Source organism: Penicillium atrosanguineum (assembly GCF_028827265.1).
Source record: "Penicillium atrosanguineum strain IBT 20685 chromosome Unknown utg000002l_segment0_segment0, whole genome shotgun sequence".
NCBI classification, from domain to species: Eukaryota; Fungi; Ascomycota; class Eurotiomycetes; order Eurotiales; family Aspergillaceae; genus Penicillium; species Penicillium atrosanguineum.
Genome location: NW_026623134.1, coordinates 2,919,065 through 2,943,955, shown reverse-complemented (window position 1 = coordinate 2,943,955; position 24,891 = coordinate 2,919,065). Strand labels below are relative to the sequence as shown.

Genomic DNA, 24,891 nt, shown 5'->3' with positions numbered 1-24,891 from the left:
AGGGTGGTCGGAGCCAAGGACAGAAGCTCGGGAAGATTTCGGTGGCGAAGGCGGAAGGCGGGGAGCTTTCGCGGTTCTGCCGCTCCCCTAGTGACGGTGCTTTTGACCTCGCGAAGATGCGCTTTAATGGGCGGTCAGTCTGGTTGGCATCTTCTTTACGCTCATCTCAGGTGTCACTGCTTCCATCCTGTCGTTACCATGTTCATAGAACGATTTGTCACCATGCGCGTCGCGCACCCGTCCGTCCACGCGTGCCCAGCGCGGTGCCGCCAGTTGAACTACGGAGGAGCGCCAAAACAAAATCGACTGTACAATTGAAAGACCTACCACAAGGTGTTGTCAAGCTTGAAGCATATGATGATGGGCAGGATGACGCACCTCGATATCCAACTGTGGTACAAGGGCATCGTAATAACATGCAGAAATTCAACAACTGTGTTATTCTCACCAGAGTCGGGGGGTTCTACGAGGTACAACTTATCAAATCGAGCTATCGATACAATCTAGCTAACACCAGCTGCTTAGCTTTACTTCGAACAAGCCGAAGAGCTCGCGCCATTGTTGAGTATAAAGCTTGCAAGCAAGAAGACTAGCGCTGGCCCAGTGCCGATGGCAGGCTTCCCCTTCTTTCAGCTCGATCGATTCCTTAAGATTCTCGTCCAAGACCTTAATAGATACGTTGCTATTAGCGAAGAGTTTGCTATCGTCGAAGAAGAGAAAATGCGCTCTGGTGGCCTGCTCTTTGATCGGAAAGTGGCCAGGATCGTCAGCCCTGGTACATTAATCGATGAAAAGTTCATCGACCCTTCTGAGAACAATTTCCTGTTGGCCATATATCTAGATATCTCTTCTTTGGAAGCACAGTCAAAGCAACAGGCCGATAATCCGTCTTCACAGCACATACTATCCACTGGTCCTCAAAGCGTAGGACTGTCGTGGCTGGATCTTTCCACGGGTGATTTCTTCACCCAGCTTACAACGACACAAATGCTTCCATCTGCCATTGCCCGAATCGGTGCCCGGGAGATTCTTGTGGATCAGAACGTCCAAGACGTCATTGGACAAGAAATACAACTTTTGGTTGGGCAGGAGCACCGGCTGGTTACCTTCTTCCGATTTCCCAACACGATTGCACCGATGTCGGAATGGGATATAATGCTGGATGCCCCGATTCCTGAGGAAAGCCACGCATCCTTCACAACACAGGAGGTGGCGGCCGGTTACAGCTTGCTAGAATACATTCGAGTACAATTACAGCGATCTGATCTCAAGCTCCAGCCTCCGCGTCGACGGCATTTGGATGAATCGATGGGTATTGATCGCAACAGTCTAAGAGGACTTGAAATCTTAGAAACTGCTCGAGACGGTTTTGGGAAGGGCAGCCTGCTTCACGCGGTCCGCAGAACAAGTACCAAAAGTGGTGCACGTCTTCTGCGAGACAGACTGAGTATGTATCCACGGCCTGGCTGTTCACTACTTGCTAAAATTTATTTGCAGCCTCCCCATCTACTACACTTCAAGTCATCAATGGTCGCCTCGATTTAGTCTCTGTTTTCATTGGAAATGAAGATCTCCGTGAGAGCGTGGTACAATTGTTGAAACGAAGCTATGACTCCCAGCGTCTGGTTCAGAAATTTGCCCTTGGCAAAGGAGATCCTGATGACTTGGTCTGTCTTTCCCGGGCCACAGAAGCGTCCAAGGGAGTCAGACAAGTTCTTTATGACCACGTGAGGCAATTGTCTTCCACTGGAAATTATGATGCTCAACGCAGCCTTGAATCTATGATTTCACGACTTCATCTTGACGGGCCCATAGCCCTGGCAGAGCGCATAATTGCGGCGATTGATGAAGAGGGTCTACTTCAGAAACAGCGCATCGAGGATAGTACGGCTGCCGAAGCAGCCAGCTTGGCCCAAGAGGTTACTATGAATGAGGGCACATCGAGTGAGATGGAGTCATTACCCAAGAAAGTGCGAACGAAAATACCTGAGCGGGCCGCGGCGACAGATCCCGACTCTGGTCCAGTTGAAACGTGGATCATGAGACGAGACGCCAGCAATATTTTGAACAGTCTTCACGGAGAGTTGGAGCAGCTTGTAAATGACAAGTCTGACCTCACACAGCGGCTCCGGGATTCAGTGGGGTCTACGTCCTTGAATCTTAAATGGACCCCCGGTCTGGGTCATATCTGCCATGTCAAAGGTGCTAAAATCTCCCAGCAGGCTATCGAGGACTTGGGGGTGACTCGAAGTGTTTCTTCTACCAAATCGACTCGCTCATTTTACCTTCCTGCATGGACGGCACTGGGCAACAAGATGGACCATATTAAGGTTCGAATCCGCCAGGAAGAGCAGGCCATTTTTGAACGTCTTCGTCGGGAAGTGATCATCAATCTGGTCAAGATCCGCCGCAACGCAGCGGTCATGGATGAGTTGGATGTCGCTTGTTCATTTGCCACGTTGGCCCAGGAGCAGCAGATGGTTCGACCAATCCTGAATGACGGAACAACGCACAAGGTAGTGGGAGGAAGACATGCCACGGTCAAACTGGGCCTTGAGGAGCAGGGACGTTCGTTTGTGAGCAACGATTGCTTCCTTGGTGATAAGGAGCAGATCTGGCTTATCACTGGTCCTAACATGGCGGGCAAAAGTACATTCCTGCGGCAGAACGCGTTGATCACGATCCTAGCCCAGATCGGGTCCTATGTACCTGCAGCTTACGCCGAGATCGGAATAGTCGATCAGATCTTTAGTCGTATTGGTGCAGCCGACGATCTGTTCCGCGATCAGTCGACATTTATGGTGGAGATGCTTGAGACAGCTGCCATATTGAAGCAAGCCACGCCGCGTTCTTTTGTTATCATGGATGAAGTTGGCCGAGGCACAACCCCCGAGGATGGCACTGCCGTTAGCTTTGCATGTCTTCACCATTTGCATTATCACAATCAGAGTCGTACCCTCTTCGCGACTCACTTCCATGGGCTCGCGGATATGACACAAAACTTCGAACGTCTTGAGAGGTACTGTACTGATGTGAAGGAGACTCCATCCGGGTCCTTCTCTTTTGATCATCGCCTTCGGAAGGGTGTCAACCGCGAGTCACACGCCCTCAAAGTTGCCCAACTAGCGGGTCTGCCCCGAGAAACCATCGACCTGGCCACCCGTGTTCGCCAGGAGATGAAGGATGAGATGGCTTTCCTTCGAGCCTCTGTCGAGGACCAGCCCGCCTCGCATGGAGCCTGAGCTTAAGAAGTCTACTGCTCTACAAAGTTATCCCCAAAAATCGTTTTCTTTGTTGGGTGAGAATCTTTAGCCATCTATGTATAATATTCTATGTACAATACCCAGGCTTTTTGTCCAAATACCGCCTAATCTGAATACCCGTTCATCGATCTCAAATCTTGTAGACCCTCTTAGCTCTCCACAGCTCCGGCCCCTTCTCCCTCCTCCCATGCTGACCTTTCCGTCCCAAATCAACGACCACGCCCTCCCCAAACGCAGCCTCCTGACAATCCTCATCAGCAACCCCATTAACATGCTGCACAACAACGAAATCCACCCTCCTCTTCCCCAAAACCACCATAGGCGCGTGCCAAGTCCCAACACCATAAGTAACCGCCTGACCACCATGCGCAATGAACGCCTTCACATTCTTCAAATCTGGCGGATCGCGAATCGTAACCGTCTCCCCGGCCTCATTCTTCGCTGTCGCAGTCTCCCCCTTCAGTGTAGGCGCAACAACAACCAAGAAAATCGGCTCTTCTTCGCCATTTCCAACCTTCGAATGGCTTGACAAGTCGATAGGAATGAACGTCTGATTCGTGAACGGGTGGCGTTCGAGAATGCGCACGTCGAAGAGTTCCTTCTCTGGCGAAGCCGTTGTGCGCAGGTTACGCGGGAAGCAGCAGAACATAGTCATACGGGCCTCGGATGCGACTTTGGTGGGGCCTTGCGCGTAGCGGTCGACGAGCGGGGAAATAGGACTGTACTTTAGGGCGGAGTTTTGGTTTGCCAGGACCGGGCTCGGGTTGAATGGTGGGAGATTTGTGGATTTGGGCGCGACATTGAGATCACGGGGGACGGGCGAGCAAATTGCTGTGCCGAATTGGGCGAAATTCTCTGGTGTAAGAGGTTCGGGGATGAGGGTTACTGAGGGGTTGGTGGTGAGGATGGGAGCCATGGTGAGGGTTTAGCAGACAGGTGCAGTCTGAGGTGGGTTGATATGCGTAAACCTCTCTCTGTAGATTATTTAACTTGAGCAGCGCAGTTCGGGGGATCTAGAGACGAAGAAAAAGGAAGGATCAGAGTAATAAGAAATCCGGAGAGCTCGTCGGCGCTCTCCGGCTATGTGAAGTCGATAACGATAAGCGGCCGGGGCCGATGGGACGAACCCGCATTGGGGTTCTATACTTCGGGTAACGTTTAACATCTCTAAGGAGTTTTCTAGACGTGAAGTCTTTCGCAAAATTCATGGTTCCGGGATCATCGAGATCTAGCGCCATCGGTGATGAATTGTTATGCACATCTTCAAATGTATATTTCCTGTCCACACCTCCACAGTCGGCTGCTTACCTGCATGTGAAAATATATTAAGCTGGCCAATGCATTGCACAGGGCTATCTGGTGTCTCACTAGTTCCGATTCCCCACGGTAGTAGGAGTAGTTACTAGCCAAGGCATTTAGATTAATGCCCAACTGAGTAGCATCCATGCTAGTGTGCTTTCGGGACCATGACAGAGATAGTTTCTGTCTGAAGGAGTGACCATGAGCAAAGCAAGACAGACTGTATATGCGGGAAGAACCTTTGAATACGACGATTGCTGTACAATTTACAAGGTTCCAGGGTCTTGCGTTCGGAGATGCGGACCAACGTCTTGATAGTCTGACACTACAGGGCCTTTCTCCGCGTCTCGTGCGATCCTAGAAGCGGCAAGTTGCCTCCACCAACTCCACCGAGGGGTCATCGACCAACGAAAAGAGAATAAAAATCACGAGCATGCAAAAAGAGGGGGTCCGCATCTGGTCCGCACTCACATCGGTTGCCTTTTTAGCGACTTGACCCGTTCAATGAGGCTCTAGTTGGGACCTTTGGGCATAGAGATTCATGGGATTCATGGGATTCTCGGCATGGCCGCGTAGGAGGGAGATGCTATTGGCTCTTTTGCCGTTGCAGTGTATCATTAGTGGCACAAATCATTTCACTCGATCCTCTACGTGCCCAATTTCTTGTATTTGATATCGATCCCAAATCAACACCATCTCAAAATGGCGTTTGATTGCGGTTGGAAGTGTTACTCCATCTCTAGTCCTTGGAGATGCGTTGGACATAAAAGAATGGTCCTCCCGGCCATAATGGAGGTCTCCGTCGTCTTGAGAATGCGCTTGTTGTCCTGGCACTTTCACTCACCCTGAATTGCCCCAATTATCTCGTGCTGCAGCCACACAGCTATTCCTAAGTCATTGATACCGAACGTCTGACTTCGACCATGGCCGAACCAACGAAGACACCAACAAACAGCCCTCCCCCCAAGCAGGGCTCAACTACCCACAGTAGCTCGGCATCTGGTAGCTCAGGTACAAGGTATGCAAATGCTGCCTTGGAGATTATAGATACTCCATCCTAGGGAATCCAAAGCTGACTATTAACAGCAGCTCCTCCGGTATACAGAGAGACACGGCGGAAATTGGGAGCTGGGTAACTATCCCTGGCCTCGACGAGCCAAAAGAGCTCCACTCGCTAACATTTGCAAAGATGAATGATAAGCGATGATGTGCCACATCAGCATCGGCCATGCGGGGCAGGCCTCTGAGAGAAGCGAGGATGTCGACCGAGCCACTTACGCATATCCGGCAACACCCGAGAATAGCCTGGAATCGCACAAGCTATGACGTTAATTAAGAATGGATGCGATGCAAGTACGCTCAGACAGGAAGATAAATGACAGTGGAGCAACATATATAGCCTACATTTATTGGAGTGAACCCTAGGGACACAGGATGAGTGGGGACAAGAAGGCAGCTGGGAACACGGAACACGAAGAGCAGGTGGCATTTAATTTAGTCCAATTTCACAGGGCAGGCGCAATTCATGAAGCCTCGGAGTGAACGGGATCAGGATCTCCGCAAGCCCGCGTTTCCCCTCTTTTCACTTCTTATCTCGGGTAAATTGTCAGTTTGTTTGCTGTTGATCTGTCCTTATCCATAGGTGATCGATAGTTTGAATGATAATTATGCTTTTATTTGATAGACAGCTGTCGGCTGCGTCTTTGTAGTACTCTGGAGTTGCATTCAACGCTGCATCTATGCCCAAGCGAGCGTGTAGGCCGCGTCGACGTTTCCCAGTGGTAATTGACTTACGAACTAGAGTAATGACGGCAGCTCCATCCGAAGAAGAAAATATTGATTTCGCTTGAAGTTGGAAACTCGACATAGGGCTGAAGGTGGATACATCTGTTTCCTGGGACTGGGGATTAGCATTATGCGCGTACATTCGCCAGATCGAGATAGCCGCCACTAAGATACAAAGTACCACACATGGAAACCTGATATCAGCATTTAAACTTGATTGCCTCAATCAGCTTCTAGAGATACCGCATAGGAATGGATGATATACCCTGTGCTTTTCTATTGGCTCCAAGGAACGAAGCTTTGAGGTTATTACGTAGTTATCCTGGGCCCTGCTTCCAATTGAGTTCGGAGGATGTCTAAGCCTTCACGATGTCTTACAGTCATCAACCCTTTTTCTTCATTCATTAAAAATCAATAGATATCTTGCCTGGGTCTCTATAATTCCACCGTGGCCGATCCGAAGCCGATTCAAGCCATAAATGTGCAAAACAAGGACCATGTTGATCTGCGTCCCACTGGGTTTGATTAGGACTTGAGGCATACCAAGACAACAGTCATGACCGTCTATATGAATTTAGAGAATTCCCGCCTTATGACTGGCTTCTGGAGTGTTAGACTCAGCGAAAGTCGAGCTACGAAGTACACCAGCCAGAATAAGACAAAGGCGTCACTGGGATTCAAACACATCGTATCATAGATGATAGTTGGTATTGACAGACTTTATTGGGGTTTTTTTATCCTCGATCACTGAGTAAAGGGTATATGTGACCGAGGCACGAGATATGAGTATGGTTACACTGGCCTTCCGCCAAGGAGCCTCAATGCAACAGCCCTCATGGCCATGGAGACTGAATTTGAGGTTGGGACTTAGCGGGATCAAGTCAGTGTAGTCATCAGGACACAACCGTTAGATATGGCGGTTTCCCCTACCTCGCTCCGTAGCCGCACCGTCCGGCGGTGGGAAGTGACCAACATTGTTAACCACCTCCGCTGCGAGTTGCAAGACTTGATGAAGAGGTTCCGTTGTGGAATCGCAAGAAGATGAGAGCGACGAAATTTGTAATACCCGGTCCGATTTGGGATAGCTCAAAAATTTCGCTCATCTGTAGTACGAATGGGGTGGGCCATGATCTCCACCTTTTGAAGAATGACAACCTCTATTTTGAGAGGTGAGAAGCGGGGATGGTAAAATCAGCTCGCATCTCCCCCTCGTGACTCAAACTTGGCTTTTTTGGCTCGTCTTTTCAGCTCTCTCTTCGACAAGGCCTTCTCCGGCTCCTCGATGACTGTCTCCGAACCAAGAGATGCCTTTCGCTTCAAAGTTTCGCCAGCAGCCCCCGGCTGTGCCGTAGCCGGAGCTTGATCTTTGGATTTTTGGTTCTGTGGGGGTTTTCCAGATTTGGCTCTCTCGCCCCCGTGAACAATATCGACAATTCCGCGCCAGCTGGTCCGCTTCAATTTGGAAAGCGCCACAACCTTCCGTGCCTCCTCACAAATAGCTTCCTTGCCGCGTTCTTGTGACAGGCCCCACACGCAAGTCAAGTTGATCACATCCCAGGGAGCTCGCAGGCCGAGAGCTTGCCGCGCCTCACTTGACACAATGATGCCGCGGCCGCGTGTAGCTCGGATCAGAGACATGGCATTTCCAATGAGATTCCGGCGAGCATCTAGACCACTTCCCGTGACCCCAGGGCCGTAGCAGATCTCAAGCCGAATGCCACGTGATATCGCAGCCGACAGCATTTTAAATTTGAAATGATATGGAAGTCGCACGGAAAGATCGAGTGAGATCACGTCGCATTCCAGGTTTGTACAGGCATTGAGAAGCGCCTTTTCGTTCGTCGGACGGAGGGCAATTATATCATAGGCCTGAGTCAGGCTGTTAAGGCGCTGGTTCTGCGCGGGGTCGGCCAGAGTCAGGTTCAAGCGGGTCAGTAGTTGGAGAGATTTTGGCGGATTCGATGGAAGATCTGGCGGGGTGAGGCTCGAAGGAAGCTTGCCGGTGACGGACTGGGACAAGGCCACGGTGGTATAACCAACTGAGGGGTCAGGTTAGTACCTCATGTGGTCACGATCCAACATGCGATCTTGTGCCGGCCGCGCGAGAATGACTTACGTTCCGCCAGAAAATTCAGGGTGTGCGGGGCCTCCGAGTCATCGGGGCTATATGGGACGTTCAGGTCATAGAACATCCTGCCTTGTCTGATTTAAAAGGGCGGCACTCAGTCCTCCCAGGTACAAAAAAAGAAAGCCCAAGTCACGAAACTGTCCGAAAGAGGTAACTAGAAAATCGCCCGGAATAACCAATGTCCCGTTGCTAACCCGATCTAGACTGCTCTCCACAGCGATCCCGTGACAAGGCGGAACAGATCTCGCTCTCACGCAACGATATCCCCCTCCAAATCCCATTGTTCCAGAACGATCGATAGCGAGGCTGCATTCGGGCTGTCAGTTGCTGGGCCTGCTGCTGCTGCTATCTTCCAACCCTTTCATTCTTCTCCCGACCCTCCCTCCCATCTCTGATTCGGTCGCACCCCGCGTGACCCCGCCGCATCTTCCATTTGTGGGCGGGCTCGGAAGCCATCCACATTCAATATGGCGCGCGTTTACGCCGATGTCAACGAGCACATGCCTCGGTCCTACTGGGACTATGACAGTGTGAACATTTCCTGGGGCGTGCTGGAGAACTACGAGATCGTTCGCAAGATAGGTATTTAACATCTGATTGGAGCCATCCAACTCGAAGAAAGGCGGTAGCATCTGCAGCTTTCCCTGAACTGTAGAGATGCTGCCTGATTAAATGCACGCTGACAGTATTTGCTTTAGGTCGTGGAAAGTACTCCGAAGTGTTCGAAGGTATCAACGTCGTCAACTATCAGAAGTGTGTTATCAAGGTTCTCAAGCCTGTCAAAAAGAAGAAGATCAAGCGTGAGATCAAGATTCTGCAGAACCTCGCCGGAGGCCCTAATGTTGTTGCACTGTTGGATGTGGTCCGCGACAATCAGAGCAAAACTCCTAGTCTGGTCTTTGAGGCTGTCAACAACACCGATTTCCGGACACTCTACCCTCGCTTCTCCGACTACGACGTTCGCTTCTATGTCTACGAGCTGCTCAAGGCTCTCGACTTCTGTCACAGCAAGGGCATCATGCACAGAGATGTTAAGCCTCACAACGTTATGATTGACCACGAGAAGCGCAAGGTTCGTCATAAATACTGTGTGTGGCGTGATTTTATATACTGATTTAATTCTTATAGCTGCGGTTGATCGACTGGGGTCTGGCTGAATTTTACCACAAGGGCACGGAATACAACGTCCGTGTCGCGTCTCGCTATTTCAAGGGTCCCGAGCTACTCGTCGACTTCCAGGAATACGACTATTCATTGGATATGTGGTCACTGGGCGCCATGTTTGCGTCCATGATCTTCCGCAAGGAGCCCTTCTTCCACGGCAACAGCAACTCTGACCAGCTGGTGAAGATTGCCAAGGTTCTCGGTACCGAGGAGCTCTTTGAGTACCTGGACAAGTACGACATTGAACTCGACCCGCAGTACGATGAGATCCTTTCCCGCTTCCCCCGCAAGCCGTGGCGCTCTTTCGTCACCGCCGAGAACCAGCGCTTCATCAGTGACGAGGCCATCGACTTCCTTGACAAGCTTCTGCGCTACGACCACGCTGTATGTTACTCCCCGGGCCCTATTGATTTATTTTATACTGACCCGTAGTAGGAACGCTTGACTGCCCAGGAGGCCATGGCACACCCATACTTTGATCCTGTGCGAGCTGATGCCAACAACAACGCCCAGGCCCAATCGTGAGCTGCCTCTCGCGCTGGTTGACAACCGTGGCTTCCTTTCTCCCTTTCCCCTCCTCTCCTACCTGCACAGTTTCCCTCTTCTCTCTGTCCATGCTGCCTGTCAACACAACGCTCGACATCCCGGTACCATTTGTTTTATCTGAGTTTGACTTTGCCAATACGAGCGGCGCATGATCGTGGGCTGGGAGAAGAACAATTGACGCAAACCACTGGCTATCTCTTCTCTGAGCACCCGGAAGAAGAGTGGCTACGATGAGTGACCGAATCCCGAACGGAGACGACGTTGATGACAAGACATGATATCTAATCTTTTTGGGCCGAGCAGCCCTGCATCCCTCGGCTCGGGCGTGTTAGTGAGCGCAATAAATCAGTTGACGTCTTAGAGCGGAGGAACCGTCTCGTGTCTCCCATAATTGTATAGCGCTACTTCTTCCATTTCTCTTCTATCGCCCTTCGTCCCTGTTCCGGTGTTCTGGATTTTCCCTATGCTTCGCTTTCGTATTTTGTCTTTCCATGCGTCTCCTGTTTTCATGTGCACATTTCGGAGTGATGGTTCGGGGACGCACATGTTGCTTGGTGATCATTACGAGGGTTCTGAAGAGACAATACATGCAATTCAACATCCCCTTCCACTGTATTCAGTATAAGTTCTAGACTTAGGGTCGTATCGATTGTATACTTCGTAGTTGTATGATCTTATCGCGCGTCGATCGCCCGTTGGCACCAGCGTTTGTCACGTGAGGGCAATCTCAACGCCCTTGAGCACCAACTAACTACCGCAAGGCAGCGCCTGACGTGTTCAAACTGCATAAATCACAGCTATTGAGACCAATGGTGTGTATAGTGACTCATATGAGCCCGACAGAAAGTCCATAGTCCAGTGCCCGCGACTCCACTGATCCTCTCTTGCGCCCCGCCCTCTCATTCGTTGCCTCTGCGTGGGAAATTTAATTTGCCCGCATTTCGCACAACCACCCCTCCTCGTCGCATCCCACTCTCTCAAGATACTCATCAGGCGATTCGTGGCGCGATCGGCGCCTTGGAGATTCACTCCGCAATATCGATCATTCTCCAGGATGGCTCAGAACCCTGCCTCCCAAACCCCAAGTGTGTATACCCTGGTGACTCACCCCGCGCATGAAAAGAAGCTCACATTGAATAGCTGGGGAACCCGTTGCCCAACCTCAGGATGCCTCCAGCGCTCCTAAGGTGAAGTCCGAGAAGGAGTGTATGTCGACCCTACGAACTCCCCTGCGCGTATTCGATACTTGGGATGGATGAATCGGTGTGACTTGAGGAGCATTGGCTGACATTGAGGTTCTTGTACAGTGGAGCGAGAGCGCAAGAAGGCCGAGAAAGCTAAGAAATTCGCTGAGAAACAGGCTAAGCAGGCTAGCAAGCCCGCTGCTGCACCCAAGACTGAGAAGAAGGCCCCCAAGGTCGAGAAGGACAAGACTGCCGACGCATACGACCCCAAAGTCATCGAGGCCGGCCGACTCGAGTGGTGGGAGGAGCGTGACCTCTTCAAGCCCGAATGGGGTCCGGACGGCAAGGTCAAGCCCGAGGGCTCCTTCGTTATTCCTATTCCGCCTCCCAACGTTACCGGTTCCCTCCACATGGGTCACGCCCTGACGAACGCACTCCAAGATACCATGATCCGCTGGCAGAGAATGAAGGGTAAGACCACTCTGTGGCTTCCCGGTATGGACCACGCCGGTATTTCTACCCAGAGTGTTGTCGAGAAGCAGCTCTGGAAGAAAGAGAAGAAGACCCGCCACGATATTGGACGCCCCGCTATGACCAAAATGATCTGGGACTGGAAGGATGTCTACCATGCCAACATCAAGAACGCTCTGCGCCGAGTTGGTGGTTCTTTCGACTGGTCCCGCGAGGCCTTCACCATGGACCCTAACCTGTCCGCTGCCGTGACTGAGACCTTCGTCCGTCTCCACGAGGAGGGTACCATTTACCGTGCCAACCGCCTGGTTAACTGGTGTGTTGCGTTGAACACTTCTCTTTCTAACCTGGAGGTTGAGAACAAGGAGATTGAAGGCCGTACGCTCATGGATGTGCCCGGTTACGACCGCAAGGTCGAATTCGGTGTTCTCACTCACTTCTGCTATGAGATCGATGGCACCAACGAGCGCATCGAGATTGCTACTACTCGTCCTGAGACCATGGTCGGTGATACTGGTATTGCCGTCCACCCCAGTGACAAGCGCTACCAGCACTTGATCGGCAAGAATGCTCGCCACCCCTTCTGTGACCGTCTTATGCCCATTGTTGCCGATGAGGAGGTTGAACCCGAGTTCGGTACTGGTGCCGTGAAGATCACCCCTGCCCACGACTTCAACGATTTCAACCGTGGAAAGGCTCACAACCTGGATTTTATCTCCGTCATGAACGACGATGGTACCTTCAACAAACACGGTGGACGCTTCGCTGGCATGAAGCGCTTCGACGCCCGTTACGCCGTCATTGAGGCCCTGAAGGAAGCTGGTTTGTATGTCAAGTGGGAGCACAACCCTATGAAGATCCCCCGCTGTTCCAAGTCCAATGACGTTATTGAGCCCATCCTCAAACCCCAGTGGTGGATGAAGATGCAGGATCTCGCTGAGCCTGCCATCAAGGCCGTTGAGAACGGCGATATCATCATTCGCCCCGAGAGCGCCGAGAAGAGCTACTTCCGCTGGATGCGCAACATCAACGACTGGTGTCTGTCCCGTCAGCTCTGGTGGGGTCACCAGGCTCCCGCCTACTTCGTCAAGATCGAAGGTGAGGACAACTCCGAGAGCGATGGCGAGTACTGGGTTACTGGCCGCACCGAGGAGGACGCCCATAAGAAGGCCGAGGTCAAGTTCCCCGGTAAGAAGTTCTCCCTGGAGCGTGACCCCGACGTGCTCGACACCTGGTTCTCCTCTGCTCTGTGGCCCTTCTCTACTCTGGGCTGGCCCAACAAGACCCACGACTTCGAGAATCTGTACCCCACCTCCGTTCTGGAGACTGGCTGGGATATTCTTTTCTTCTGGGTCGCCCGTATGATCATGATGGGTATCAAGTTGACCGGCCAAATTCCTTTCCGTGAGGTTTACTGTCACTCTCTGATCCGTGACTCCGAGGGCCGCAAGATGTCCAAGTCCCTGGGCAACGTCGTTGACCCCATTGATGTCATGGAGGGTATCCAGCTTCAGACTCTTCATGACAAGCTGCTGCAGGGTAATCTTGCCGACAAGGAGGTCGCTGCTGCCACCAAGTACCAGAAGAAGGCTTTCCCCAAGGGTATCCCCGAGTGCGGCGCTGACGCTCTTCGTTTCGCCCTTGTCTCTTACACCACTGGCGGTATGTATGTCTTCTTCTTTATTGCCGGGCCTCTTATATTAATTTCTTTTCATAGGTGGTGATATTGCTTTCGACATCCAGGTTATTCACGGATACCGTCGCTTCTGCAACAAGATCTATCAGGCCACCAAGTTCGTCCTCGGGAAACTGGGCGATGACTTCAAGCCCCAGGCTACTCCTACTAAGAATGGCAACGAGTCTTTGTCGGAGCGCTGGATTCTGCACAAGTTCAACACCGCTGCCAAGGAGATGAACGAGTCTCTGGAGGCTCGTGAGTTCTCTCCCACTGCTATCACCGCCTACCAGTACTGGTACGCCCAGCTGTGCGATGTGTTCATCGAGAACTCCAAATTCCTGCTGGCCGAAGACGCCTCTCCCGAGATGCAGGAGTCCGCTAAGCAAACCCTCTACACTGCTCTCGAGGGAGCTTTGTGCCTGGTCCACCCCATCATGCCCTTTGTCACCGAACACCTGTGGCAGCGTCTCCCCCGCCGCCCCGATGACAAGACTGTCTCGATCATGAAGGCCAAGTACCCCGAGTACAAGGCTGATTTCCACGATCCCGCTGCCGAGACCGCCTACGAGCTTGTCCTGAACACCTCCAAGGCTATCCGTTCCATCTTGGCTCAATACGATGTCAAGACCAAGGGCGACATCATCATCCAGACCTACGACGCTACCAGCCAGAAGACTGTCTCCGAGGAGATGACTAGCATCAAGTCTCTTGGTGGTAAGAACTTGGGCGAGCTGTCCCAGCTTGGACCTGAGAACAAGACTCCTCCCCCCGGCTGTGTTGTCGCTGCTGTTGGCGCCGAGGCTGCCGTCTACCTGCGTGTCTCCAAGGAGGTCGCTCTCGAGCAAGAGGAAAAGGCAAAGGAATCCCTTGAGCGTGCCCGCGAGGCCGTGCGCAAGTCCCAGGGTATCATGGCTGCCCCCAACTGGAAGGACAAAGTCAAGGCTGAGGTACGTGAGGCTGAGGAGAAGCGTCTCCGTGATAACGAGAGCGAGACTGCCCGTTTGGAGGAGCAGATTAAGGAGTTTGAGAAGCTGCGCTTGGAGTAAATGTCGGATATACAAGCCAGATCCTGAGTACAGATCAAATAAAATAAAATTCTCATTGTTCAATTATTGAGGTTCACTTTCCGTGGTAAATGTTAGTCAAGTCAAGTATCTTCCAAAGTGGAGCCGAGTGAGTTCTTATCGATAAGCATGCCAAGCCTTCGCCCCAAAAGTTTTCTGCGTTTTTTACTCCGAGCAACCACGACATATCAAACCACCGCCATCATGTTGCGTGAAGTGTACGTACCTGACAATTCCCATATGGAAAAACTTTCACTAACTTTTTCTTTCTAGCAAGCCCAAGAACCCCCGCACCGCGCGCATTCTCAAGGCGCGTGAGCCCCAACTCATCGAGGGCCCGAAGCGGACTCTCATCCTGCACGGCACAAAATGCCCGCAGGCGCTTGACACTGTCCTGAAGACTTTCCATTCATTGACGAAGCCCAACTCCGTCCTGTTCCACAAGAAGAATGAAAAGCTCCACCCGTTCGAGAACGTCGAGAGCATCGAGTTCCTGGCCAACAAGAACGAGTGCGGTCTGGTCGTGTTCGGCACCAGCAACAAGAAGCGCCCCAATGCCGTGATTCTCACCCGAATTTTCAACTCCCAAATGCTCGACATGTGTGAACTCCTCCTTCTGCCCGGCACTGACGGCGCCATTCCTCCCATCAACGAGCTGGTCATGCACGTCGGTCTCGGTCTGCGTCCCATGATGCTCTTCGCCGGAAGCCCGTGGGAGGACCCGACCTCCTCATCGCACGTCATGCTCAAGAGCTTCTTCCTCGACATGTTCAAGGGCGAGGAGACCGACAAGATTGACGTCGAGGGTCTTCAGTACATTCTGATGGTCGGTGCCGAGGAGCCCCGCGAGGAGCTGAGCCCCATCGTTCACCTGCGATGGTACAAAGTTGTCACCAAGCGCAGTGGTCACAAGCTTCCGCGCGTTGAGCTGGAGGAGATTGGCCCCAAGTTCGATTTCAAGATTGGTCGTATGCGTCCTGCGTCGCCGGAGGCCATGAAGGAGGCCATGAAGCAGGGCAAGCGCCCCAACGTTGAGATCAAGATGAAGAAGAACATCAGCATGGGTGACGTGGGTGACAAGCTCGGCCGTGTTCACCTTGGGAAGCAGGATCTCAAGGGCATGCAGACCCGTAAGATGAAGGGTCTGAAGCGTCGGGCTGGTGGAGAGTCTGACGAGGAGCCTGATGTCAATGACATGGAGGTTGATGAGATTTCCGAGGACGAGGACGAGGAGAGCCACAAGAAGGCTCGCAAGAACTAAATGATTGAGCTACTTGCATAGTTGCGTCTTATTATATTGTTTGGGCGTTTGGGCCGGTTGGGTTTTGTGCTTGATGCCTGTACTAGAGTTGATATGCCGGCATGGAATAAAAGTTGCATCTACATAGTGCTCTGAATGACAAGATCTTTCCACCTAGTCTACTTCCCAATATAGATCTACATTACATGTCTTCAGACATATAGTTAAAAAGTCGAAGCTATTACGAGGATTGTATAGCACCACGTGACCATGACGTCGGCCGTCGGCATCATCTCACATGCCGAGGCCCTTCTCAAATGCTGAACCGACGTAAAGTGCCGTCCCTTCTTACTCTACTCTTCTCTATTCTTCATGAAATCCTGCCTTTTATTTCTTCCGCCTACAACCTAGTAGCTCATCTACAACCCCGACCTCTATTCTAGGTCCCGCGCCACCATGGATGCACTCCTGGTTCGTACATCCGATCCGTATTCCGCGGCTAAGCACATGAAAGACATCGCACTAACAACCCCTCCAGTCTCGCCTCGAGCAACTCATCCTCCAACCCGACCTCGCACCATTCCTATCCTTAGTCAAAGGCGCGCGCAATGGAATTGTCTACGGATCGAAAGTGCGGTTTCCGCATGCGCTGGTGTACGTCGGACCTTGGATGGAACATACTGATACAAAGCTGACATGTTGATTGTAGCATGATAATGCTCTTCCGATCGGGATCGTAAGTCTACACATCTTCCTACAAAAGTTGTCTCCGGGTCTCAGACTAATAAAACGCAACGTATAGATTCCGTGACAAGATCAAGCTCGTCCTGAAAGCAACGCGCCAGCACGCTCGAAACCTCTCCACATTCGCGGTGATCTATAAATTATCCATGATTCTTCTAAGGAATATCAACCCCCGCGGTGCCGGGAAGGAAGGCCGGTACGACAGCTTCTTCGCAGGCTTGTTGGGCGGGTATGCTGTTTTCGGCAGACAGCCTGGAAGCATTAGCCAGCAGGTACGAATACCCTATTCTTGATGAATATGCGAGGCAGAACTATAAACTCGACACCATCCCACTAAATTATCACTACTAACAAAACCAGATCGTCATCTACGTCTTCGCGCGCGTGATGCTCTCTCTCGCCAAACTCGCCATGCAACCCAACATGCACCCTCTCTCCTCCCTCATCACCCCCGAAGCCCGCACCACAATCACCGACAACGCATATCCCGTCTTCGCCAGCATGACCTGGGCCTTCGTCATGTACATTTTCCGCTGGTACCCAGATACCCTTGTCTCGAGTCTGCGAAGCAGTATGCAATACATGTATGTCTCTCCCATCATCGCGATATACTTTAACGAGTTGATACTAACAAAAAATAGCTATGCGGACTCGGATCATTGGGATTCACTTCGGACACTCTTCATACATAACAAATGAGTGGGCTCTATATGTTGATCAGGGATCATGCCTACTCCACTTTTTCCATTGTTCATTTCCCTTCCAACTGGTTTTGGATGTTGGCGCATAGATTGGGGTTTCTTTTTTTTTTTTTCATTTCATCCTATCGGGTTGAGAGCATTGCCGCTTCTATATGACGTGTACAGAGTATACCCAACGCGGCCGTGTTCGAGATATTCCTACCCTGTATTATGAGTTATGGCCCGGTTATCTTTCTTTTCCTACAATGTTTACAGTTTTGGTACAAGTAGTTTGATTTGGGTTATACAGCAGTAGCCAGATATCAGAAACATTGAATCAGATGCGTCCCATTGAAGAACCAGTAATGTAATACACGAGACCCATCTAATGAAACAGATGGGCTCCAGAAATAAAAAGAAAGGAAAAATCAAGACATTAAGCAGTAAGATCTACTGCTGGGTATCCGCTCCATCAACCTCAATCAAAAGCTTCACCTCCCCGTCCATCCAATCCACCGTATCCGCAGACAAAAGCGCCAATGCCCAGTCCTTTTCACTCTGGATAGGGAACAAGCCGTCGGGAAGCCAAGCTTTGACTTTCCAGCTATCCCTCGATATATCTTCTTCCAGGCCTGGGTATTGGCGGAGAATCAATTGTTTGACGGTCTCGACGTTGAGACATGGAGTTACTTGGATGTCTAGACGGGGAAAGATACGTTTGCCGTGTGAGAGGATGTTGATGCGGAGGTATGCTTGAGAGTTTGTGCTTGTTGCGGGTGAGGCGTCGCTGTTTGAGGGGGCGGGTGTAAATGGTTGTTGATGGAATTGTTGCTCTGCTTGTGGTGGAGGGACGCCTTGTCTGGAGGCGATGTTCTCGCGGATAATTCGCGAGACGTCGCGGGTGATGCTACTTGCGCTGTTCGGGAGTTAGTAAAAGTAAACGCTTGTTTTATGGAGCGGGGGTAAGGGAAGAACGTACAAATCGTCTCGTGCTGTGGTGTTTCGGCCACCGCTAATACGCCAGGGGAGACTTGAGACCGAGTCAGCGTGGATGATACGATTGACGTTGTGGTTCTCGCAACCGGGCTGACAGTCGGATGTGCCGTTGTGTAAAACTTGGTAATGGCTATCAACGGCCGCGACCAGACCGCGCCAGTCGGGCTGCTGGAGACCAGAAAGGGACCACAGGTTGTCTAGTTGGAAGTCGTGATTGTATTCGTCGTAACATCTGGAAAGCTCACTCCAGTCCGGCTGGTATCCGTCCAATAGGAGATCCGTAAGACCGACTTCCATTGCCTGGTTGGGATCCATTGGCGCCTGCGCCTGAGGTGCTGGAGGAGGCGGCATTGACTGCCTGTGTTCCTCTCGCTGAACCGGGTCGTGCATCTGAAGCTGTTGATCGGGAGAGAAGTGCGAGCTCTTGAGATCTGGGAAGCTATCGTCTGTCTTTCGGCGACGACGCTCATCTGTGCCGCCTCCTTTGCGAGTTTCAATTGCATACTGGCGTTGTCGTTCATTGGTGACCATTCGTCGGAGGAGAGGAATGACCAACGAGATGATCTTTTGTTGATCCCGGGGCCAGATGTATGTCCGAGGACCCATGCCCTCGTTGACCACGTCCTCTCCAAAGAATCGCTCACCATTGCCCTCAGCTTCGAGGAAATTGCGAACGCAATTCCATAAACGTAGCTTGACCATCTCTGTATCTCCCTTGCCACGCTGACCGACGCATTCCCTTCTTTCAGGGTGATCGTCGTCCAGCATATACCCCTTAGCCGCAGCTTGGAGGTGAAGGAAATTCTCAGGCGACAACTCAAGTGATGAAAACAGCTTAGACATCGGAGGCCGAGTGTACTTCTTGTTGCTAGAAGGTTGACGGAACAGTGCCGCAGCAGAATGAACGCCAACCGCACGCGCCTCCGACAGAGACGACGGAGGCGCAGAACGAATATCCATGTTATCGCCAGAAAATCCATGATTGTTTTGTTGGGACTGTGAATGCTGCTGCGACCCGAGACCAGCTCCAGCCAGGGCAGGATCAAGATTGTCGTCGTTTCTCTTTCGTTTCTTCGACACTGTACGAGACAGACCTGAGGAGCCGGAGTGATCATTCAGATGTCTTAGATGTCTTCCGCTTGCCATGCTTGTGACGAAGCTGGCATCGCCGAACCCGTCGTCTCCGAGTTGCATGTCCGCACCATAGCCATCCAGTTGATGGTGAGCAGCGGCAGCAGTGGCTTCTACTGCCCATTGAGAGACGTTATGATCTTGGCCAGCGGCTGCGGTTGCCGCTTCTACTAAGCCCGCGAGCTGGCTATCATTCGGCACGTATCCGTTGTTCGGGTCGAGATGGGCATTTGAGACGCCTTGGTCGCCAGAGGCCGAAGTCTGGTGGTTATTGGAATTTGAGGCCATGGTGAAATATCACTTTGGAGCGCGGCGCGATGTGATGTCTGATATGGTGCCACCGGTGTTGTCGTAAGCTGCAAAGGAAACGGTTGATATCGGGCGCGGTTGGGAATACCAGATCAAATATATTTTGACGGACGCGGAATATCCGTTTCTGAAGATTTGGTTCTCCTGAGGAACAAATCTACCTCCGAATGTAGCGGCCAGCGTCGGAGGTCAAGGTTGTTACTTTTCAAGGATGAATGACGCGCGCGTGAGAATTCGGGGGTTGGAGGGGTACCGGAGACCTCACAACGCCACACCCCTGGAGGGGTGAAGAGCGTGCTGAAAATTGGACGAAATCGAAGCTGATCGGACTTTTTGAGGGAGCTCTTTAGCTCGGAGCTGATAAGGCAACGCGACGAAGATGATGTTTGCGCGGTTTGAAGGAGGAGCAGACAGTGCAAACCTTGCGTCGGATCACGTGAGCCCCACGGATGCAGTCACGTCGTACTCAACACGTCAATACTTCCTTGAATGATGTCCTCGGCAGGGATTGTTTCGAGCTAGACAAATACAAAGAGTTCATCTTATTCTATCTTATTCTATCCACTCATTTGAGCAGCTCTTAAAAACACATAGCAGATGGTGGTATAATATACATCAAAGGGAAAACGAGATGTAGAAAGTGTCCCAAATCCGTCCCAAAGAGAGGATGCGCGCCCTTGATTAATTTGATGTCCAGTGGCACACGGGAACGAGTGTATGCAAGATCAAATCCGACGCCAATATATGGTTAAATAGCACATAATAAGTCAAGTCGGCCTAAAAGCCATCACCGGCATTCCAAGGGCGGCCAGCTTCCAAGGCTCGGTTTTTGGGATTCTTCCCTCGATCGATAGCCTCAACGAGCATCTGTGAGAGTTGGGTGTCCTTTTCCATCACCGCATCCTGGAGTTTGCCCTTGCGACCAGGCGGAGGGACTTCTAAATTCTGAGTTTCATCAAGTTCGCCGCTGGCCTCAGCAAATGAGATGTCTTCTTCCCAAAAGATCCAATCTTCGAGCTCTTTCTGCATATCTTTCTTCTCCTCATCCAACGCTCTCCAGTTCTGTAGCTCTGCCGGGCCACCGAAGCAGAATCCGTAGCCGTCACAGAGACAAACACTCTCTTCCACACAGACCACGGGCTGACCGGTGAACACGTACTGCCAGAGATATTCCCAGATACGACCGGCGATATAATCGCTGAGATCCGTCTGCAGGAGCCAGTCGCGATAAAAGATGAATCGAGAACGCGGAATTGTTCGAATGCGATCCCTAGATACGGCGAACTGCGCACAGCACGGCTGGGCCAGAACCGACGGGACCGGCTCGTCGGGGAACAGTTCGCCCCAGGCGCGGGCCAACATGACTTCCTCCTGCTTGGACTCATCCTCTATAACAGCACCGGGATGCATCCAATCGGGACAGCCGGGACCGTGAGTGCAGCGGGTGTTCATATATCCTTCTCTGATGACCCGGTCCAGGCTGAGACGGCGAAGAATCTCCGCAGTGTCTCCGTTAAAGATTTCTTCATTGTGCCAGGCTTCTTGGTGCGAGTGTATGAACACCGCGACGTCGGGTAGTTCGTCGTAGAAGTCGATACAGTAGGAAAGGTAGATCATGACCTCGTGGCCCTTGTTCTTCGGAGGGTGTAGAGGCGCCCTTGAATCGTCGGCGACGTATATAGCGGTCTGCCACCCCGGCAACTCCTTCTCAATCCAACTCACATCCTCCTTTTTCGTCCGTGGGACCACCAACATCTTCGTATATTCCGAACCTAAAGGTTTGGGAATACCAGGAACAAAGTTCGGCTGGGGAGCGTAAAGAGTTTTCTCGTCATAGGAGCTGTGGTTGAACGTCCCCGTCCAGCTAGTATTGGTATTGGAAAATGGGTACGCGGCATAGTATTCGCCCAGTCCCACGACTTGTGAAACATTACGCCATGATTGCGAGAGGCTTCGGGCTGTGAGATAGAAGCCGAGGAAGAAGCAGAAGCCAAGGAAGAGGACCGATCGCCGTGAGAGAATCATGGAAGAGGCCAGGTGGTACAATTATATGCGGAGAATTGATCTGTCGCACCGGAATAATGTTAGCCGTGGGGGGGTTTTCCCGAATCGAGATTGGTGTCGCAGCGCGCGAGATGAGACAGCGAGGGATTGGACTTTCCATTCAATCAATGGACGGTGAGGTGAGGTGAGGTGTCAGGACGTACTCGTTCAAGGGGCGCTCATGGCAGGGCATCGGAGAGAAGACTCGGGCTAAGGAAGAAGGAATGTGATCGGGAAAGGAGTGACGGGGGAAGAAAGCGAGAGAGGAGCCAAATGTATCGCGGGGGGCCCGGCAAATTGACGGTTGAAACATGGACCCAGGTGGATCTGAAATGCGCACCGCCCGATGACGACAACTGTTGGTCAATGTAACGCGTCTAGACCTTTACATCGGTTCTGGAAACTATCGTATCGACGGATGCTCGCTGTCACTCTAGCCTCACTTTCACTTTCAACGGAGGACAGACCGGGATCGTCTCCCTGCAGTGTTGGGACAATGTATCTGGCAGTCGCGAAAAGGAAATGGATTGGACGCGCGAGGAGATCTTCGCCCCCTGAAATTCTCCACTTATGGAGATCTCAGTGGCTGTGACATGGCCTGGTCCCTCCACTTCGGTCGAGGCTTGGCCTTCTTGATTCTAAAACGAGATGGTTCATTTCTTTAGAGATTTTTATATTTTGTTCTTGATCGCTTTGATGGATAAGAAGAACTGGGGTTGATTCTGCTTCACGTACCCTATACAGGAATGCTTGGTAACGAACGTTTCGGATGCTCTAGTGTATCTCATCTGGATTACCTGCGACTGCTAATTATTCTTCTATCCCATCTTTGAAGCCCATTTTGTGTATATGTCACCTAAGTTTCACTTAGAACTTCACAAACAATACTTTGAGGCATCTTTCTTAATCTTATGAAGCCGGCAAGGCCGAGAGTGCACGGGGTTCTTCTGTTAAACAGTATTTTGTTTGAGAGGCATATACGTGTATTCTAAGTATCGGAATCATCGGATTCTTTCCAAAGTTGATGTTGCAATACGAACTTCGTCTTGAAGAGCTATGGGACATGCGAAGGATACTATTGTAGAACAACATAGCATATGTTGATGATGTATTCTCCGCATAAGGAGTCTATCAGGACCAAAGCACTTGATCAACGAGATCCATGGGTATAGAAGATCCTATGCCAAAGGCTTACAAGATTGAAAATTGCAAATCCAACCATAAAAACGTGGACCAAGTCTGGGCGGAATAAGATTCAAGCGTTGAAAACTCTTGGATCACACTAGGCACATGGCTATTGATATGGCATACTGTGTCGAATTTCGTAGAAGACAAGGATATCCTGGTCTTTCTGTGTGAATAATTTCCGTGAAATTATACGGTAGACCATGGACTGCATGATGCATTCTTCGGGGAGTTATATCAACGCTTGATGGTTCGAGACCTACATTCACGCATACATTGACTTGTAATAACGAGTGGGCCCGGTAGCTTGAAGAAATATTTCAATGTGATTTTTGAAGCTAACATGTCACCGAAATAATAAATCACATCGTACCATTGTACTGTACACATCAGAAAAATAAAAGAGGCGGTGGCGCCTATCAGACAACCAGGATTTGTTATCTCACGTGATAGCGCGAAAACTGCGGCGCCAGACATCCCAAACTGGAAATTTCCTGAGATCCTAACCTGTCCTCTTTCCAGCATGTGCTGTCACGATGCAGCAAAGCCCCAAAGTCCACGGTCAGCCCGCTGATGAGACCCGGTCCGCCCGGGTCCCATCAACCCAGAAAAAGTCCCACGACCCATTGGTGCACCTGCTCGCCGGCGCGTAAGTTTTTCATATCGCCGCCGTCATCAATCCGACTAACAAATCTCCAGGAGTGGCGGCTTCGCAACAGCAATCGTCACATCACCCCTCGATGTCCTCCGAACACGTCTCCAATCGGATTTCTACCAACGTCCTTCCCAATCCTCCTCCGAAGCACCTCTCCACGCAAGTCACAAAACCACCCGAATAATCAGCAGCATCTACCGCGCCGAAGGATGGAAAGCATTCTTCCGCGGCCTAGGCCCGAGTCTCGCAGGCGTGGTTCCCGCAACAGCGATTAAATTCTACGTCTACGGAAACTGCAAGCGCATCGGCGCCCAAATGACAGGATATGGCGAAGACTCCACCCTCATCCACGCGCAAGCCGCTATCTCTGCCGGAATCGCCACAGCCACAGCGACGAATCCGATCTGGCTCGTCAAGACACGGCTGCAACTGGATAAAAATCTAGCTACCGGAGGTCGCCGCTACAAGAACAGTCTCGACTGCTTGCAGCAGGTCCTACGCCAGGAAGGCATTCGAGGATTATACAAGGGTCTCAGTGCAAGTTATCTCGGTTCAGTGGAGACTGCACTCCATCTGGTCCTGTACGAGCGTCTAAAGACAATGCTGAACAAATCCCTCGGATCACCGGATGGAAAGGACACGGCTACGCAGCGGGAGATCACAAGCTGGATCAGCACGACTGGAGCGGCGGGTTCTGCCAAGTTTGCTGCTGCGCTACTTGCTTATCCTCACGAGGTACGAGACTCGAAATATGTATCAAATAAACAATCATTTGCTAAAATGCTTTAATCCAGGTCATTCGAACTCGTCTCCGCCAAGCACCCCTTGAAAACGGAAAACCGAAATACACCGGCCTGGTGCAGTGCTTCCGTCTCATCGCCAAGGAAGAGGGAATGGCTGGACTGTATGGAGGTCTGATGCCTCACATGGTGCGATCCATTCCGTCGGCTATCATCACGCTGGGCGTATATGAGTTCGTCTTGCGGTTTGTGGGCGCGTCATAAAATGCCGGCACAATTGTACATTATCATCAAAAAAGGCGGCCTTGTATTGCTAGAGGGGCTGTGACTTAATTGCATGTATTCTATCTGGAGTTTGGGTTGGGTCTTGGAGCTGTGAATAGAATCTCCTATCCGGGAATGTACCATATTATCATTATCTTGATTGAAGAGGTTCAGAAGATGTACAGTAGCTATATCTAAGGTTTAACCTTGAATATTGAACATTTACCATTTTACAGGACAATGAAAATCCCAAATATCCATGGATTCATTTGGAATTTGGACACGTGTGTAGAAAAGTAGAGACCGGGTATGATATTTTGCT

The 24,891-nt window shown here is 51.2% G+C and overlaps 11 protein-coding genes across 11 annotated transcripts; 7 read left to right on the top strand and 4 right to left on the bottom strand.

The window, feature by feature from the left end:
- Window positions 1–116: 116 nt before the first annotated feature.
- N7443_002906 (mismatch repair ATPase MSH1) lies at window positions 117–3,242 on the top strand (the record flags this gene model as incomplete). Its single annotated transcript, XM_056882962.1, has 4 exons — window positions 117–133; window positions 209–452; window positions 526–1,447; window positions 1,498–3,242. 4 exons carry the CDS (start codon window positions 117–119, stop codon window positions 3,240–3,242), a joined length of 2,928 nt encoding a protein of 975 aa, XP_056744803.1.
- A 151-nt stretch (window positions 3,243–3,393) lies between these two features.
- On the bottom strand, window positions 3,394–4,179 carry N7443_002905 (ureidoglycolate hydrolase; the record flags this gene model as incomplete). Its single annotated transcript, XM_056882961.1, has 1 exon — window positions 3,394–4,179. The coding sequence occupies one exon, from the start codon at window positions 4,177–4,179 to the stop codon at window positions 3,394–3,396; it is 786 nt and encodes a 261-aa protein (XP_056744802.1).
- Window positions 4,180–5,485: 1,306 nt separating this feature from the next.
- On the top strand, window positions 5,486–5,769 carry N7443_002904 (Casein kinase II subunit alpha; the record flags this gene model as incomplete). The annotated part of the gene is made up of 2 exons (XM_056882960.1): window positions 5,486–5,580; window positions 5,649–5,769. 2 exons carry the CDS (start codon window positions 5,486–5,488, stop codon window positions 5,767–5,769), a joined length of 216 nt encoding a protein of 71 aa, XP_056744801.1.
- Window positions 5,770–7,538: 1,769 nt separating this feature from the next.
- Window positions 7,539–8,539, bottom strand: N7443_002903 (ribonuclease P subunit p30 family protein; the record flags this gene model as incomplete). Its single annotated transcript, XM_056882959.1, has 2 exons — window positions 7,539–8,386; window positions 8,464–8,539. 2 exons carry the CDS (start codon window positions 8,537–8,539, stop codon window positions 7,539–7,541), a joined length of 924 nt encoding a protein of 307 aa, XP_056744800.1.
- Window positions 8,540–8,942: 403 nt separating this feature from the next.
- Window positions 8,943–10,164, top strand: N7443_002902 (casein kinase II subunit alpha/alpha'; the record flags this gene model as incomplete). Its single annotated transcript, XM_056882958.1, has 4 exons — window positions 8,943–9,057; window positions 9,174–9,547; window positions 9,604–10,023; window positions 10,075–10,164. 4 exons carry the CDS (start codon window positions 8,943–8,945, stop codon window positions 10,162–10,164), a joined length of 999 nt encoding a protein of 332 aa, XP_056744799.1.
- A 1,075-nt stretch (window positions 10,165–11,239) lies between these two features.
- N7443_002901 (valine--tRNA ligase) lies at window positions 11,240–14,564 on the top strand (the record flags this gene model as incomplete). Its single annotated transcript, XM_056882957.1, has 4 exons — window positions 11,240–11,270; window positions 11,326–11,391; window positions 11,493–13,502; window positions 13,558–14,564. The coding sequence occupies 4 exons, from the start codon at window positions 11,240–11,242 to the stop codon at window positions 14,562–14,564; spliced, it is 3,114 nt and encodes a 1,037-aa protein (XP_056744798.1).
- A 222-nt stretch (window positions 14,565–14,786) lies between these two features.
- N7443_002900 (rRNA-binding ribosome biosynthesis protein RPF2) lies at window positions 14,787–15,843 on the top strand (the record flags this gene model as incomplete). The annotated part of the gene is made up of 2 exons (XM_056882956.1): window positions 14,787–14,800; window positions 14,856–15,843. The coding sequence occupies 2 exons, from the start codon at window positions 14,787–14,789 to the stop codon at window positions 15,841–15,843; spliced, it is 1,002 nt and encodes a 333-aa protein (XP_056744797.1).
- Window positions 15,844–16,278: 435 nt separating this feature from the next.
- N7443_002899 (Tim17/Tim22/Tim23/Pmp24 family protein) lies at window positions 16,279–17,265 on the top strand (the record flags this gene model as incomplete). The annotated part of the gene is made up of 6 exons (XM_056882955.1): window positions 16,279–16,293; window positions 16,361–16,476; window positions 16,532–16,558; window positions 16,625–16,838; window positions 16,927–17,150; window positions 17,208–17,265. The coding sequence occupies 6 exons, from the start codon at window positions 16,279–16,281 to the stop codon at window positions 17,263–17,265; spliced, it is 654 nt and encodes a 217-aa protein (XP_056744796.1).
- A 431-nt stretch (window positions 17,266–17,696) lies between these two features.
- N7443_002898 (uncharacterized protein) lies at window positions 17,697–19,661 on the bottom strand (the record flags this gene model as incomplete). The annotated part of the gene is made up of 2 exons (XM_056882954.1): window positions 17,697–18,162; window positions 18,226–19,661. 2 exons carry the CDS (start codon window positions 19,659–19,661, stop codon window positions 17,697–17,699), a joined length of 1,902 nt encoding a protein of 633 aa, XP_056744795.1.
- Window positions 19,662–20,459: 798 nt separating this feature from the next.
- N7443_002897 (DUF3431 domain-containing protein) lies at window positions 20,460–21,707 on the bottom strand (the record flags this gene model as incomplete). Its single annotated transcript, XM_056882953.1, has 1 exon — window positions 20,460–21,707. The coding sequence occupies one exon, from the start codon at window positions 21,705–21,707 to the stop codon at window positions 20,460–20,462; it is 1,248 nt and encodes a 415-aa protein (XP_056744794.1).
- Window positions 21,708–23,446: 1,739 nt separating this feature from the next.
- On the top strand, window positions 23,447–24,569 carry N7443_002896 (putative mitochondrial carrier protein (Rim2); the record flags this gene model as incomplete). Its single annotated transcript, XM_056882952.1, has 3 exons — window positions 23,447–23,559; window positions 23,610–24,300; window positions 24,360–24,569. The coding sequence occupies 3 exons, from the start codon at window positions 23,447–23,449 to the stop codon at window positions 24,567–24,569; spliced, it is 1,014 nt and encodes a 337-aa protein (XP_056744793.1).
- Window positions 24,570–24,891: the final 322 nt, after the last annotated feature.